The following is a 17,122-nucleotide window of genomic DNA, read 5'->3' on the forward strand; positions in this document are numbered from 1 at the left end:
AACTATTCTATGATGGCCGACAAATGTCATACATAGATAATCAGGTCTAGCCTGTGCTCCAGCAAACTGGGTTCACAGTGACAACACCAAGCTTTTACATGGGAGCACAATACTAACTAAATGCAGCAAGATACACTAAGGAAAATGAAAACCCATTACTATTTAAACAGTTTACTAGTCACCAACATCATGCAGAAACATTCTAATTCTTTTAGGTGCGTAACCCTTTTTCCTCAAAGCATTGTTAGCACATTGTCAATGAGCATCTATTTAATGGTGTAAGGTTGCCCCTGCCCCTCCCCCCATTCATTTATTTCAGATATACTACTAGGAAAGATTTGATTGAGAAAAAGAAAAAACCTCACGTAATCAACGGGCAAACAAATCTTTACATCTTTTAGGAAATGCTACCTCTTCTCAATTCAGGCTCAGGCACAATAACATGTACCTTTATATATTTAAAAAAAAAAAAGTGTACCCTATGTTTATTTCCACCATACATAGCAGATTTAAAATAAATGTACCTTTATGATAAGCAAGTCTCATTTACTCCTAGGAGACAAATGTGCAATACTCTAAAATGAGTAGGGTGCAAAAAAATAAATAAAATGGGGCAGTGATTGGGGATCACATGAGCTGCAATATTAAAATTAAAGTTATGTACCATAGAAATGCATCTTTGTTCATCATAGGAGGCATCTTTCTGTTATATAGATCAAGTAAAATACGTAGACTTTGACATAAAAAAAAAAAATTATACTTTCAAAATATTTCTCAACTTTACATATTTAATAGTTTTTGTACCAGAAAAAAAAAATATATATAGAGCAATGAGGAAGCAGACAGTCACTATCCCTAAGGAACCTCCTTAGAGAGTCATAAAGTTTATTCTGTTGGGTACCACTATGGCACCTATTTTAAAGGCTCGAAGAGCAGATCTATACTGTACAAGTCCCCCAAAACAGCAGTGTGGAAGCAGTCTCTGCTCCATTTCACAAGTCTGACCCGCTTGTTAAATACATAGCAATATTTCATATGCAAATAGTGAGACTCCTTATGAGATTTCATTTCTCATAAAAATAAGTGTTGAGAAAAAAAAAAGCGGCTTCCTTTTTTCAATACCATTATATAAGCTTCAAATGGCTGTACATTAATCTGTTTGAGAAAGGTATGAATCCATTTGAAATTCAACACAACTTCACGCATTTTGTCTTTCTAAGTCACCTTATCCTGGTTTTCAACTAGAAAGGGCTGGGGTGACATTCTCCATTGGTTTCCATGGTAATTCACTCAGTCTGTGGAAAATACAAATAAAAATCAGTAACTCTGAACAGTGCATTGTAAAAATTAAGAAATATATCAAATACATACATAGTGAGATCTATATACACAAAGACGCACATGCATTGCATGAAGCACTAACTGAAAAGCAGACATATAAAGATGTGCACTTTTTATATAAGAACACTGAGCATGCATAACTTTATCTTGTGCCAGTCCTCCAGGCCCCTGTGTCACTCCGTTCATCCCTGCCTTCAATAAAGAAATCAGTCTGAGTTCTGGTGATAGGCTCAGCTGACTCTCAGCCTATCACTAGCTTTACATTGGGGAACAAAAAAAAAAAGCCACAAATATACAAACATTTCTAAAGCATTTTTCTCAAATGGTAAACAGACAATAGGCAGCAGATACCCACTGGCACCCAGTCAGACTCCACATTGCTCCTAGGGATAGAGGAGACTCAAGGACCTGGAGGACAGCCGCTGTCTAGCCCACTTTCTATTTAAGTCATTTGCAAGTTGGTTTAACCCCTAAAATGAATGCTGTGCCCAGTACCTACAGGCACCATACCAACTTCAGAGAGTAAAGGGTGCTCTGGTGCCCAGAATGTTCATTTATTATACTGCAATTTGAAGTCTGAAACAAGTGAAGCCTAGGTCTAGTAGTCTGTGGTATGGTATATCCGCCTACATTTGTCATCTATAAATAAAACCTATACAATCCTTTTGCCTATCCAAACGTACATGCGTATTTTATGGTTTAAAATCCAACTTACAGACAAATGATCTGCGTTTCCCAATTGGTGTTCCGCAAGAACCTAAATGGGGTTCCGCCACAATTGCGGGAAACAAAATGGCCGCCGCTAATTGAGACAGGCGGCGAGGCGAGAGTGCTAAGCAGTAAGATTACTGCTCCCTTGCCCCACTGGGACCACACGCCAGCCGCTCAGCAGCCCCACTGGACCCCAGGGAAATAGAGAATCCATGCCAGCACTCCCAAAGGTTGGGTGGAGTGAAAGGTTAAAAAAAATACAAAAAAATTTACATACATTGTGTGTCTGTTAAGAAGTGCGTGTATGTGCGCCTGTCAGCAAGTGCGCGTATATGCGCATGAGAGTCAAAGAGTAATGATGTCTGAGTGTATTTGTGCATGCATGTATGTATGTAGCAATCATGTGCATAAATCCCATCAATCATACACCATCCCAGCAAACATTACATACAATAACCCCTGGATTCAAATTTCAAATGTATATACAAACACACCCTTCACTCAAACACTAATACTACACACAAATGTGCATCTGCATTTAAAAGCCAACACTACATCCAAGCACACCCCTGCACGCAAATACAAACACACCCCTGTATCAAAACAATAACATTATATACAAACACCAACTGTACATACAAAAGCACACCTGCTCCCAAGTACTACTGTTTACTATCTGCGCTATGACGGCAACATCTTTTGGGGGGTCTCACGTTAGCGCATGTGAAAGGGCTCCAGGGGAAAAGTTAATTGGGAACCACTGGTTTTAATAAGTAGCAATGAATCCATCCACAAATACCATATGTGAAAACGTATTAAATGTTCGGTAAACCACCGGTTCGGTAAACCCCGGCCAAAAAAAAAAAAAAAAAAAACACATGTTTAATACAAATTCATTGTTAATACAACAAAAGCCAATGAGACAAGTAGTTTCCTTTAGGTTTGTAGATACTTTGCCTTTACCACTTTTAATTAACGGATTACGGAACTAGAGGAAAACGTCAATACGTGGAATTCAGAATGACATTCTCAGAAAAGCAGATCTGTTCCAAGGAAACTTGTTTACTAGATGTAGCTAACAAATCATGTGATCAGCAGCCTGTTAAACAAGGTTCTGCCAGAAGCCATTCAAGTACAAAATCAGCAGTGATAAATTACTAATGAGGAAATGTTTTGTCATGAATAGTATTAGGAGTTAACCTATTGAATGCCAAAGTTTCCGGTTAAAACATAATTGGCTTCTGTAATGGTTTATAAAAGAGGATGAAAAGCCCAATATTCTGGCTTTAATATGACCAAGTACTACAGACAATCAAGGAGCGTATTTAAATAAAAATTAAAATAAAAACAGTCAGTACAGTACATCCTTTCCCCTACACAACATTAGAATTATTCAGCTTGCAATGTTAAAAATGGGACATGATACAAGAAGCTTCTACCCAATTGCAGTAATCTGAAGAATTGGGTATAGTTACAATATTAGGTTCAAATGGCATACTGGGCTGCCACCAAACCCTTGAAATTTGCACACTTATGGAGGTTTCATAACTACAACAGAGCCTGAAAAGCAGCCATGTTCAGTTTCACTCGTGAAAAATGTACGAATGGAATTTTGACATTTATTGATTTGCTACACTCAAGTCACCCATGAACATTTGATTAATTAGGACAATAGTGGGGGGAGAAAAATAAATAGGTGACCAGCAATGGTGGTAGAGGTCAATCAGCACATCTGGCGGTTTACCATTTTAGCAAAGCCATGCAGACTGGTGTTAGAGGATCTTCATGTTCACCTGATTTGGAGCAGAGAGCAGGAATAAGACTCAACATTTCCCTACCACTCTAGTCCGTCTGTGTGGTGCTTCGAGCTCCCTGTCAGAAGAACATAAAGATCCTCTACCAGTATTGCAGTAGGGTAGTTTAAAAGACGAGGTAAGGGCAAGTAAAGTAACATTTTACCACTTAGCCCCAGACGACAGATTACATATGTATGGCTGTTGGTACAGTCATAAACCCCCACATCAAATAATGATAGTAGATAATAAGACAATCCACAAGCCAAAACAACATCTGAAGTCCTCATAAAAGAAATTGTAGCATCTAAGATTTTGGTGTTCCCTATGGACTGAGGGGACACTTATCCAAGCTGGTCAAGAACCATTAAAAATTAGACTACACAAAAATGCATTTTAGTTCTAGAATTAACAAAATGAACTGGCACCCACCACCAGAGAGACCAGAAATAGTGCTATTTAGAATACCAACAGCAAAAAACACATACTAAATGAACAAGCAACAAAAAGGTCCAGAAGAAAAAACAAAACAAAACCAAAAAAAGAAAAAACTCCAGTGAACATTTCATGACCCCGAGCACATTTGGCTGACAGAAAAAGGGTGATGTGCTTGACAATTGGATAGAGCAATATCGCAAACGAAAGAAATTTCGCCCTTGCGCCTGAGATTTGACAGCTCTTTAATGTGACCGTCAAGGGAGCTTTGAAGGAGGCAGTCGCTGTACAGCATGGAGCCCGCCGCCTGCGGGAGCAAGGACACAGCCGGCTGAGGCAGCAGTACTCTTAACTGCAGCTCCTCTCTGCTCCCTTGCGCTGTTAAACCCCTTAAGGACATGACATGTCATGATCCCTTTTATTCCAGAAATTTGGTCCTTAAGGGGTTAATGATGCCGGGAGCCGGAATAGGACATCACTCCAGCCACTGCATGATTACAGAGAGCAAGCAGGAAGAGAACAGCTGCAGTAAGAGTACTGAAGAAATAGAGCAGCCCCACTGGCCACCAGGGAAAGACCCACTCAGCTCTCCTAAAGGTAGCGTGGGCCTGTCAGAGTGAGAGAGCACAAGTGAGCGTGTCAGAGTGTGTGCACGCACGCGGAGCATCTGTCAGTATGTGTGCGTGCATTAGCTACCTGACCCCTCCAATCGCATGAGGAAGGTGTTTTTACTCACCTTTTTGCCCTCCCACTGCGATTGGTACAACCTCAATGGCTGAGATTATCAATCTTTATGATCTCAGCTAAGTCAATGCTTTCCTTATGAAATGATTGGGAGGATTTTGTGCATGCGCAGCAAATGTGCCAATCCACATCTCATAGGGATGCATTGCATTAATGAATCTATGAGGAACATTCAGCGCCTGCATGCAGAGCTTGGAGACCCTGAACGTCAGTGCTGCATGTGGGGCAGTAGTGACCCAGGACACTCTAGTGGCATTCTGAGTGACTGACTAGAGGTGTTACTAAGCAGCAATGTAAACACTGACTTTTTGCTGAAAAGGCAGTGTTTACAGTGAAAAGCCTGCATGGTATATAGTCACCATAACAACTACATGAAGCTCTGCTGGTTCTGGTGACTACAGTGTCCCTTTAAGAATTGCATATTTCTCATTGAAAAGGACTGGATCCTAACTTTAGCTGTCTCCTTGATTCCAAATAAATTTGTCAATCCCGGTCATAAACCATGGGGAGTGTCCGTGAAGGCTATACGGTGGATGTTGTCCTGCGTGGGGAAGCTTCCCAAAGCATGGCAAATCTGATTAACACAGGCAGGTGTTACAGAACTGTAAGGAGATCACGGTGGTGGGGAGCATAAGGTTAGGTAAGTGTCCAACAGGTTCTTCTAAATGAAGACTGAAATTATGACATGGTATGTACACGAGTAAAAAAGTTATGCAACGCATAGCTGCAACAGTAACCTGCAACAGGAAGTCCTACATTAAGAGAAAGGCAATAAATGCAGGAAGCTTTACACAATATACAAACCGCAAACTTCTGTGTGAAATTAATGCTTTTAAGAAGTTCTGGAGTCATAAGTTACATGACTAAAAACATCCTGAATAACAAGATAGCATAATTCTTGGGCATCTTTTGTAATACCTTTCTTTATGGTGTATCGATAATTGTGGAAGTTCCTTTAAAAATGAAAACTGTCACTGTTTAGCAAATTTTGTGAAGTCTGAAAAATAACATTAAATAAGAAATCCAAACACCTATCCTGGAACTAGATGCCTCCATCTAGGCTCCCTGTGTTTTCTTCCTGATTCACATTGTGTACCCAGGCTATTTATACCTGCACTGAGCTAGATTGTTAAGTCATGTCATAATCCTAATATACAGGGTGGCCAAAAAGTAGGTATACAGTATAGTTTATTTATGTATGTCCATTAATGTTGCAACATTTGACTACTCTTTCAAACTGCCACACTGACATTGAAATGCAACAGCCACTTTGTATTGTGTCAGGGTGTATGTGTACCCATATAATCTGTTGTGGTGAATTTCATGGATTAAAACATACCTTAATTTTGGGCCACATTGTAGGTTTAAAAATAAATAAATAAATAAAACCCTGCGGAGGGAGGTGATTTTCAGTGTTTTGGTGTAGTTTCCAAAGAAGCAGCAGTTAGGTTTTAAATTGTTAAAAAAATATTTTTTACACATATATGGTCAGCCTGAAATTACCAGTTGGCAATTAATTGGCCCTAGCTCCACCTTCTGGCATTCCACTACTGCTGCAGGGTAGAACTATTACCCTCACATAAACACATTAAAAAGTGCTTACCAGAACTAAAAACTTGCCATGTCATCAGGACACTTTGCACACTTTGGAACCTGCAGAGAAATGTCATACAAGCGCATGCAAGCTTGCCCATTTACCCACCATTGTCACATATGCACATACCTTCCACGATTTGAAACAGACAAAGATTGACATTTTAATTTTAGGTGTGCAAGTGGTGTTGGGTGGGGCAGAGCCGGTGTGGGACATTTTAAGTGGCGTACTAATTTATGCGGCAAAAAATTCTACAAAACAGAAAAAGCATTTGCACAGACAGATTTCTAAAAAGATTTCGCGTTTATGTAGTTTAACACCTTTCTGAAAAAAAGAGCGTGCTATATAGTCCTACAAAAGGGCTCTAATGCCAATACGGCAGCATTGCACACGCCAACTCTAGGGCACTCCAGACACTTACCCTCCGCACCGGATCCGATCAGGGAGGACTGCCTCACAACCGAAGCTGTCCCCCTGAAACCAATCTGTGTTGTGTAATTGCACCGCAATCACATAATATGAATTGGCAGTTTGACAAATTGACTGCAGGGGGACTTGCATGGATTGTCAGAACCTATTTAGGTGGTTTGACACTCCCTTAAAATCATAGTAAGACTCACTTTTTTTCCAGCGCTGGTCCCAAACTGCCTACTTGGCCAACATCAGAATGAATAATAGCCAGTTCAATGCTTTACCATAGGATATAGTCAAGCAGGTGGGGCCAAACACCAAACTGCATCTCTTCCATCCAATATAATATTACATATGAAACGAAAGCCCTATTTTCTCTGAACATAAAAGTGGCATGCACTTAATGATGGTTAAACATAGCCCCAATTCTAGGTTGTGTTTTAACCTGTTCAATTGCATAATTCCTTAAATGACTAAGTATTATTGCTGTGGAGTTCTGTTATACCCTCAGACACACCAACATTATGGAACTACTAGTGGGAGGGGGGCCCACCAACTGAAATCAGAATGGTTTATTTCAAAATATATTTTGCTAGATGCATGATTCCTGTACACTTTATCTGCATCAATACATACAACATAAAGAAACTAAAAGATTCAGTATATATATATATACACACACACACACACACAGCGGTTTAGACCGTTTTGCTATTTTGGAAGCTGAAGCAACCAAAAAAAAAATTATATATATATATATATATATATATATATATAAAAATTTTGTATTTCTAATGCTTTACTGTCCTGGCAGCAGTTTAGATCTCCATTACCACAAGGTTAGGTCTCCGCAATACTGCCCCACCTCCTCGGCTGTGATTGATTATCTCAGCCAATCCAGTGTTTTCCATAGGAAAACATTGAGACTAGTGTGCATCTGCGGTAAAATACTGTGCTGCGCCAGTTTGTTTCTACGAGACCATCTGTTACAAATAATGTTTCACTCTATTCCTAGCTCTAGTGGCAGAATGACAGGCGCTATGGGCATTTAAAACCTGCTGTTAATACAGAACAGCAATGTTTACACTTGCAGGGTTAAAACAGGGGACAAGTCACACAGAACACTTCATTGAGATAAAGTAGTCTGTGTGCCTACAGTGTCCCTTTAATTTTGAAAGAAATTAAATGTGAACACCATGGGAGTCAATTTACAAAAGGGAAGAGACTTTTTGTCCCCCTCCCACACAGTATTTGGATATGTTTTGCTGGTTACAGGTGCAATAGCCATGCAAAATAAAAGGCACATTTAAATATGAAATATGCCAGCAGCTACGAGGGATTTTATGGATTTAATTTACATGTAGTCAATTTATAAATAATAAACACCGTTTCCATAGTGGTTGGACTAGCATTTCTCAGCAAAAAGGAAACTGCAGAATTTTGCATCCCAGACAACACTGCACAATGCACATGCGTACTCCTTGCCAGAAATATTGCCAAGGAAAAACTACAATGAATGAATACCACACATTTTGCTGCAAAGACATGCAAATTCTTACTTTACAACATAGATGCTCTGTAATGCACATTTGAAAGTTACATTTACAGGAACACAACATTATTCTAAAGGGTTTGGAGTCCTGAACTTGAAAGTTTGGGTGTGCTGTACAAGTTATTTTATTTCATTGGTATGTAGTCAATTAACCCTTGCAGAACAAGTGGCATGGTGAAGTAGTTGTATTAATGGATTTAAACTTCAGTCCAAATGGGGTTAGAGCAAAGTAAAAAGAAAAAATACATAGGTTACACTACACGGCACACACAACTTACCACACACCGTGCTGGACACGGCAACTTCCACACTACCCACCAACACACTCCCACCAAAAACCATTCATACCATCATCAACAAGACTCACAAACCAAACTATAGAACACACCCAACAAACCCATCCCGAACCGGTGGGCACACGGCAAGAACGCTACACACCAACAGACTGGTACCCATAAGACCCCACCAAGACCGCTACTTCCATCACTTAGCGGAACCGCTATGCCCACTTCACCACACGTGGATTCAGGGACACTTCACACTGAACCTGACCAACTACCAAGACAAAAAGGGCCGTACACGGCAGACACCACCCCACGCATCCTAGGGATACAAAACCCTACCCTAAGCAGGGAAAATTAAGGGGGACCACCAGCCTTGTCAACACATAGCACCACTAAAGGGTCAAAAGCAATGTTAAGGCACCCACCCCCTTTACCAAACCCCTAACCCCCTCCTTTTATTCCGTACCCCTCCTCCCAGATCCCCATAACCCCCACCCCCTTTTACAATGAAAACAGAACGGTCAAAAGAACTACTGAACTGAAAAATGTAAACTCAGCATAGCATCTCAATATGTACAACCAAACTTTGAATGTTACAACTGCTAATACTGTTAACCTGATTACTAATGTTACGTTACATGATGTTGCATAAACAAAAATCAAAACTTTCCAAAACTCTTCTTTCTGTACCTCAACCCGCCACTATGTTGACCTTTGAAAAACAAAAGAAAAATTAATATATATATATATATATATATACATACACACACACACACACATATACATACATACATACACAAATATCTAAAAATACACTGCTTAACTACATGGACATATAGTATGTAAATCAAGTGTTAGTTTAGCAAGCGGTTAAATAAGGCTATAGATCTAAATGCCAAGTAAACAAGATACCCACGCACAAGCTGTAGAACATGGATAGTTAATATCTTAAACTGAGTCTGTAAGGCAAACAAGTCAGCCAAAGCACCAGTCCAAATGGCTGAAACAGATGTCATGCAGGATTTTAAGGAGGTAGTGTAGGGAAAGTGTAGGGAAAATGTGGTTATTTTGTAATGTATAGCAAGACAAGTGACCCAGTTAAAAGTAGAATTGAATTTGTAAGTAATTTATGGGTAGTACGCTATATAATTTGAGGGAGAAGGAAAACCCACAAAAGGGAAAAATTTAAGTTTTAAAATACAGTTTACATTAAGGAACACTGCACATGACAAATCAATATTTAGTAGATATATTCCCAATGAAAACCATGCATGTTGTCATTGGGGCAATCTAAAAAGAATTCAAAAACCTGCAGCCTTTGCAAGTCCTCCCTAATTGAGCTGAAGTGGTCTGGGTGCCTATAGTGTTCCTTTTAAATAAAAATAAAAAAAAAGTTTATTTTAATACTACCAACCTTTTCTCGATGCAGGGCACTTCAAACAGTCTGTTCTTGAAAAGTCAATGCTGACATATGCACCACTCTCCAAATTTCTGCTCCCATTTTGCTGCTGATGGCACAATGCTGGTGCAGGTTCATGGACACCATCATGCATGCTCAACGCAATGTAGTTTAAGCCATTCTGAAACCCTGTGGAGCAATTTCTTGACATTTTACACTCTTGTTCACCACAACTCTCATCAGGTCTCAGCCAAACATTGTCAAAAGAGGCAGAACTGTGCCTTTTCCCACTTTCAGTAAAGCAAGATGAGGAAGTAGTCACTGTGTTGGAAGAGGAAAAGGTCTCAGAACTGTGCCGCCTCCGGCCATGCGAGTCAGCACGGATAACTTTAGGACCAGCTATAGATTCTGATGTAGGGATGGGAACGGGAGGGAAACCACCATTAAAAGAGGACACTTCACCAATACACAGGCGATTCACAATAGATGAAGGACTATCAATTTTTGCTCCATTTTCACTGGAAAGGGGTTTTGGAGGAGTCATTGCCAAATTGAAAGTCATGGTAGTGTAGTCATCATTTTGGTTTGTTGGGCTAACACACGCTGTACCACTTGGGAGTTTAGCATATTCTGTACAAGGCGGATTTTGAGAAATGCTGGTCCGTGCATAAGTTGAAATGTCTGTTAATGAATTAGATAGTTCTGCTTTTGGAGACTGCACATCAATATCCACACTCATGTAATCAGATAGAGGAGAGTGTCTATGGTCACAGCTTGATCCTAAAGAGGATGGAGACCCTTCTGCTGAGAGTGAATATGGAGTACTACTTGCTTTATCACTGAAGTCAATGTTTATGTATTCTCCTGGACTTGTAGGTTCAACTGAAGAGTGGTCAAACATTCTTGGTATTGTATTGCTCTCTCTCATAGCCAAGGTAAGTTTAGTTGGTCTTGTAGCCCTATCTTGTTGATCCAGGATAATGTTGGAAGATTTTAACTCAACCTTGGCCACCCCATTAGATGTTCCTTCCCTAGACACATCAGCAAGAGTTTCAATCCCCTGATTCAGTAACTTTCCAGGGGAAAACATTGGAACATACTCGCTGTTATCAATATTATTTTTACTCTTAAAGCCCCTAGGTAGTGAAAAATAAGATGTAAACCCTTTAGAACCACCAGTGAGATTAGTACCATTCTGCTTCACAGTGGAAGAATTTCCATAGGACATATCCATATACCCTCCATTAGTAACTTTCGCCTGGCTATCTTTAGTGTTACTTCCAGTATACAAATTTCTAATAGGTGAATTAGCTACAGGAAACATCATCATATACCCTTTTGAATCTGCCTGAGGAGAACATCTATTAGCTATTTGTTTTGGTGCAGAAACACTTTTAGGAGCCATTGGCAAATAGTCACTGTCATATGAATGAGAAGGCATCATTGGCATGTAGCCATCATCCTTGGCTTTACTCCTGCTTTGGTTGTAAAGGGAATCAATAATACCATTATTGTAATCCTCTGGGTGATTGCTGTCTTTCAACTTTGGTGATTCAGAGTAGGCAAACTGCTTGTTAATCTCTTCTGAGTCTTCTTCTAAAGAAATGGCTGTCTGGGATTTGTGCTGTAGTGGATTGGTTTGCTTTGTTAAAGAGTATGTTCTTTTCCTAAAACCTTTGTCACCTTCCATGTAATCATCTGGAGCATCAGGATTGCTTTGGGTGCTCATGGACATGTAGTCACTTAAGGTATTTTCTTCTTGAATTGGGGGGGTGTTTCCCAGTGAATCTGGAGTATTACTCCTGACACGAAAGTACCTTATATCACCAGGGCTTGAGCCATATTCATCTGAGGAAATAAATCCCCCATCACTAGGAGAGCCACATGTAGAAGAACTTGATGGTTTATTTAGTGTATCAGGTACAGATCCATTCCCACTACTTGAACTAACACTGATAGGACTTGTACCAGATAGATTTTGGGAGACTGGCAATGAGGCAGACCTGGTGTGGTACCCAGAATTAAAAGGTGCTCTCACATATCTGACAGTACCTTCCTGCTTTCCTAGATTTATCCGGGCAGCACTTAAGTGTATCAAACTACCAGTCACTGACCTGAAGGGCCTGGTCATTGTACCTTCACCCTCACTGGAGGTCCTAAAGCGGTAGGAGTTGTTGTTCTTGGACGTAGGTGGAGTACCGGCCAAACTTTCTGTCCTGGACCTTCTCTGCAGTCCTGTCTGGCTAGGAGGCAGGTTGCCCAGATACCTCCTGGTAGTGATAAAAGATATGGGGTTGGTACCCGAAGACTGGCTCTTGCTCCTGGGTCTGAACTCCGAGTAGGCTTTTAAGGCTTTCATGGTCTCCAGGAAGATTTCGTGCATGTTCTGGGCCACCACACAGTCATCCACCTGCATCCAGAGCTCCCCAGAGCCGGTGGAGGCCGAGCGTCCCACCTCTATGAAGAAGAAGTTCTCGGTGTGGCCGCACCGTCGGATGTTCATGAGCAGCAAGTGGACGCAGGTCACGTCCGAGTTGGGTTTGACCAGGTGCACTGCCTTGCTGGACAGGCACAGCCGGTACACCCCGGTCAGGTTCTGGGTCTGGCCCAGACCCCGCGGCTTCACTGTCACTTGCCAGACCTCCTTGAACACCGTGCCGGCCCTCAGGGGCCCGTAGTTCTCCTCCAGCTCCTCGCTGTCCAGACAGGCCCTCTTGCTCTCGTTGATGAGCTCGCTGAGGGCCTGGTACCAGGAGTCCTGCTCCTGCTCGCTGTCGGCCACCATGGCGAAGTGCTCGTCCTTGGTGTAGAGGGCCAGCAGGTAGCGGTTCTTGGCGTCGGCCCGGCGGCTCACGGTGAAGCACAGGTAGAGGGGGATGACCCGCTTGGGATGGCAGGCGGCCCCGGCAGCCCCCCCGCCCCGCTGGCCGCTCCGGTACTTCTTCTCGTTGTCATAGTACTCGAGCCGGGCCGGCCCCAGGTGGCTCTGGCTCCGCAGCACGAAGTATCGCTTGTGGCCGTGTTTCTGCTTCCTCAGGTAGCCGCGCTTCCTCACGTCCTCCTCCCCGGGCACGGCGGCGGGAGCCTCGCTCACACACTCCTCCTGCACCTGGGACAGCCCCGGGCCGCCCGCCCGCCGGTAGGCGCCCTCCTCCGGGCTGGGGGGCAGCACCCTCATGGCGGCTCGGCTGCTGCTGCGGTCCTCCTCGGTGCTCAGGACACCCGCCATGGAGGGGCTGCGTGTGAGGAGAGAGCCGGCTGCTCGCTGAGGGAGGAATGAATTAAGCAGCCGACACACGGCGAGCTCGGCAGTTATGGAGCAGACATGGCGCGCTGTCAGGGATAGCGGAGTCTCCTCACTGGCCGGTACACACACACCGGGTCCTCCTGCTACTGCCGCACTCACACAGACAGACTCCGGCGGGGGAGGGAGAGAGAGCGACACGGCGAAAACAACACGTGACCCCGCCCGCCTGCGTCACCTGCGCCCTCCTCGGCAGTCCTCCGTGCCAGGTGGATCTGGCAACAGTGATTGACAAGCTAACCGACCAATCGGGCGAGCGGATATATGGGGGGCGTCACCTAAAATGGGCAGAGAGTGACGCCCCGCCCATAGGTTATTTTCTTTTTTTTTGTATTTTTTTTTTCTACTCACGCTGTGGGATATAAACAGCGCTGTGATTGGTAGCTGCAGGGGAGGAGCGCGCGACGTTGGCTGCAAAAGACGGACAGTAGTAAAGGAGGTCGGGCAGCAGAAATGGGGCGGGGCTTACAAGTGAAGTGATTGGCCGCGCTTGAGACCAGTTAAGGTTTGTCGTGCTGTGATTGGTTGGAGCCACGTTTTTTTTTTTAAGGTTACCGCCCCATTCGGTGGGCGGGAAACTCCTGGCTGGTTGTGAGGAGAAGTAAACAACAGTCTGGGGAGAGTCGGTTACGGATCGGGGTGTGGGGGGGATGGTGTCAGGGAAAACACGCAAAACAAATGGATGCGGCGTAGCGTTCACTGCTCCTATGCGCAGTAACCTAATCATCCTTTCCACACACCGTGACAAATCATGCGTCACTTAGCCTACACGCTGCATATAATAATATATATAAATAAATACATGAAATAAAAATCATTTCTCCTCTCACGCCCTTCAAACAACAACACAAAAATAATAATACGTTCACGATGTTTGCCGGATAAAATATGTCAATGGATCAGAAAACGTTAAGTAAAATGGCAGGCTGAAGCATATGTACGCACTAAAACACAAATAAATAAATTAAATGTTACTTTTTTTGTCCTTTTTATGATGAATGTGTCAGTCAGTGTGCTGTGCTATATGTAGTATGAAAGTAAAAAAAATAATGCTGAATTAATTTAGCACAGTGCTCCACGTGAAGGCAGAGCTTGACTTTACTACAATAAATATGTATAATATATATATACACACACACACACAGCTATCTATTATATTCATCATTTTATATTAAAATATCCACCACAGATAAATAAACGAGTCATTGACTGGCTGGCTATTGTCCAAATGGGATATCTACCTAATCAGGGAGCTGTCAACATATATTTAAAAAAAAAAAAAAAAAAGTAATATATTCAGGAGCAATACTAATGAGATTTAATCTGTAAATAATCATTATTGAGTGTAAGATAAAATGTAAAGTATAAATCACTTGTGTATTTTAGTCACTGGCTGCAAACCATACAAATAATAGTGGGGATATGATTGTATTATTTATTAAACCCCCTCCTTTATCAGATCCTGTCATGACAATATTGTCATTCTGGTTTCATGGCAACCTCCACACACAGAATAAGTCATCATTATTATGCAGAGGGGGGTGAAGTGACAGTGATGCACAGTAAAGCATCATTTGGTCACCTACACAATACTTTGATTGTGTGTGCCTTGTTTAATTTATCGGTGTTTATATTTTTTTTTAATGAATCACCAAGCAGGGAAGCCATGCTTTGGGAGTGAAAAACTAAATGTATAAGTACTGTCACTGGGGAACTGTCTATTTCAATTCATAAAAAATGAAATCAGGGACCTAATTCAAATGATTAGAAAAATCAATAAATCGTTGCTGTATTTACAACTTGTAACAATTAGAGTATTTTATTAAGTCACAAGACAAATACGAGCAAACATTCTCAGTGTTGTGTGATAAATGAGATTTTGTGCATCACTTATTTAAATATAAAGTCACCAATTTTGTGGTAAAAATAGGGGGGGGGGGATAGATTCCAAAGTAGTTATACAATGTCCTTCAAGGAAAACATATGGGACTTATCTATTAAGGGTAATTCTGGGGCAATTTTGTTATAGTGAAGTCATAAGAAGGGTAATTGTTTTGTTTTCTATATAAATAGAATTACAATTGTTATTTAGGAATAACTCTTATCACATTAATAAATGTAATTATCTGAGAAATAAGCTACCTTTCTGTCCAAAGAGAATATTATCTAGTCTCACACAAAGGCTACAGATTAGTAATCGTTTTGGTTGCTACATCAGGTAGGTGGTTATTATGTTGAGAATGATAACATAAAAATGAGTCCATTCATCAAAAATCAGACTTTTCATCTGTTTTAAAGCGAGTCTGATGGAAAAACAATTGTTTCAAGTAGTCCAATAAGTAGCTTTAGTAACGTAAGCTAGTGGGGTGTAGAATAATAGCTTTTCCTAGACTTCCTAATTTTGAGGGACCAGACCAATGGCTTCCCCTATTCTTACACCTCACATGTGTGTTCTAGGTTAATATTGTACCCAACAGTGGAACAATTCCCCTACATCTCTTGCTTTGTCTTTTTAGATGGTAAATTAATAAAATGTTCAAGGATGCTACAGACCTTCTTTTGTACCCCTAGCCCACATATAGAGGTGAGTAGTTACTATAAGTGAATTGTGGACTTGTGGTTGCCGATCTACATTCCCCAAAAAAGTGGGCAAGTGTACGAAGCTTGTATTGGATATCAAAATCCCTGTAGAGCCCATATACCTTAATCACTCTTGATAGGAATATCTTCCTTAAACTTTCCATATTAAGATAAACTCGTGAAATTAAATTGGTGCTTAATATTAGCTGTATTCACCAATCCCAAAATATTTTCATCTTCTAGCCATAGTAATAGGCAACCATAAGAAATAATGGGCGGGGGGAGAGGACATAAATGCAAACAATGGATAGCAAAATCAGATCTTACAGACAACTGTTTCAGCAGTTGGAATCCTGTAAGCCATCATTCTCATTGCATCTATTTCCTATCTCAACCCCTCAATGTATGGGATAAGAGCATAGGAGGATGTTTATGGCTGCACCCTAGCTGATATGATGTCTTGAGGAATCCTGAAAAATTATTATCGTAATCCATTGCACTGGCTATGAGATTGAGGAAGGAGTAAGGTGAACCAGATCCGTATCTTTATCAGAGTTTTGAGAATATGGGGGACAATTCTACAGGTGCCCCTGCTTAAAAGGAGTTTACTGGCCTGTCTTTGTCATAGCTTATTGACTTGTCTGCCTCCAGGGTGTTTTATTTATTTAAATGTATTTTTTTTACATAGTGATGCCAGCAGACTTTGTGAAGTGTTAAAAACCAGAATTTCCTGACCTATTATATGACCTGGCTCTGTTAAGAAATTCACCTTTAAGCCACTCTGGTTAGGCATTTCAACTTGAAACCTCTATGGTTATCCATCTTCAAGTGTCTATTTGGTCAATAACCAACTTACTATACTTGCAACAACAAACCAGCTATTTTTCGAGCACTATCAAGCTTTTTTGGGGGGCAACGTGAGTCGGTTATAATAAGTGACTTTGTAAAGAACTTCCTTTTAGTGAAGAGCCGAC

General features: G+C 41.4%; 1 protein-coding gene across 1 annotated transcript; it reads right to left on the bottom strand.

The window, feature by feature from the left end:
* Positions 1–466: 466 nt before the first annotated feature.
* Positions 467–13,704, bottom strand: IRS4 (insulin receptor substrate 4). Its single transcript, XM_063432129.1, has 2 exons — positions 10,280–13,704; positions 467–1,295 (listed from the first exon to the last, which is right to left on the bottom strand). The coding sequence occupies exons 1-2, from the start codon at positions 13,491–13,493 to the stop codon at positions 1,291–1,293; spliced, it is 3,219 nt and encodes a 1,072-aa protein (XP_063288199.1). The 5' UTR covers positions 13,494–13,704; the 3' UTR covers positions 467–1,290.
* Between the last annotated feature and the right edge of the window lie 3,418 nt (positions 13,705–17,122).

Source organism: Pelobates fuscus, chromosome 9, assembly GCF_036172605.1.
Source record: "Pelobates fuscus isolate aPelFus1 chromosome 9, aPelFus1.pri, whole genome shotgun sequence".
NCBI classification, from domain to species: Eukaryota; Metazoa; Chordata; class Amphibia; order Anura; family Pelobatidae; genus Pelobates; species Pelobates fuscus.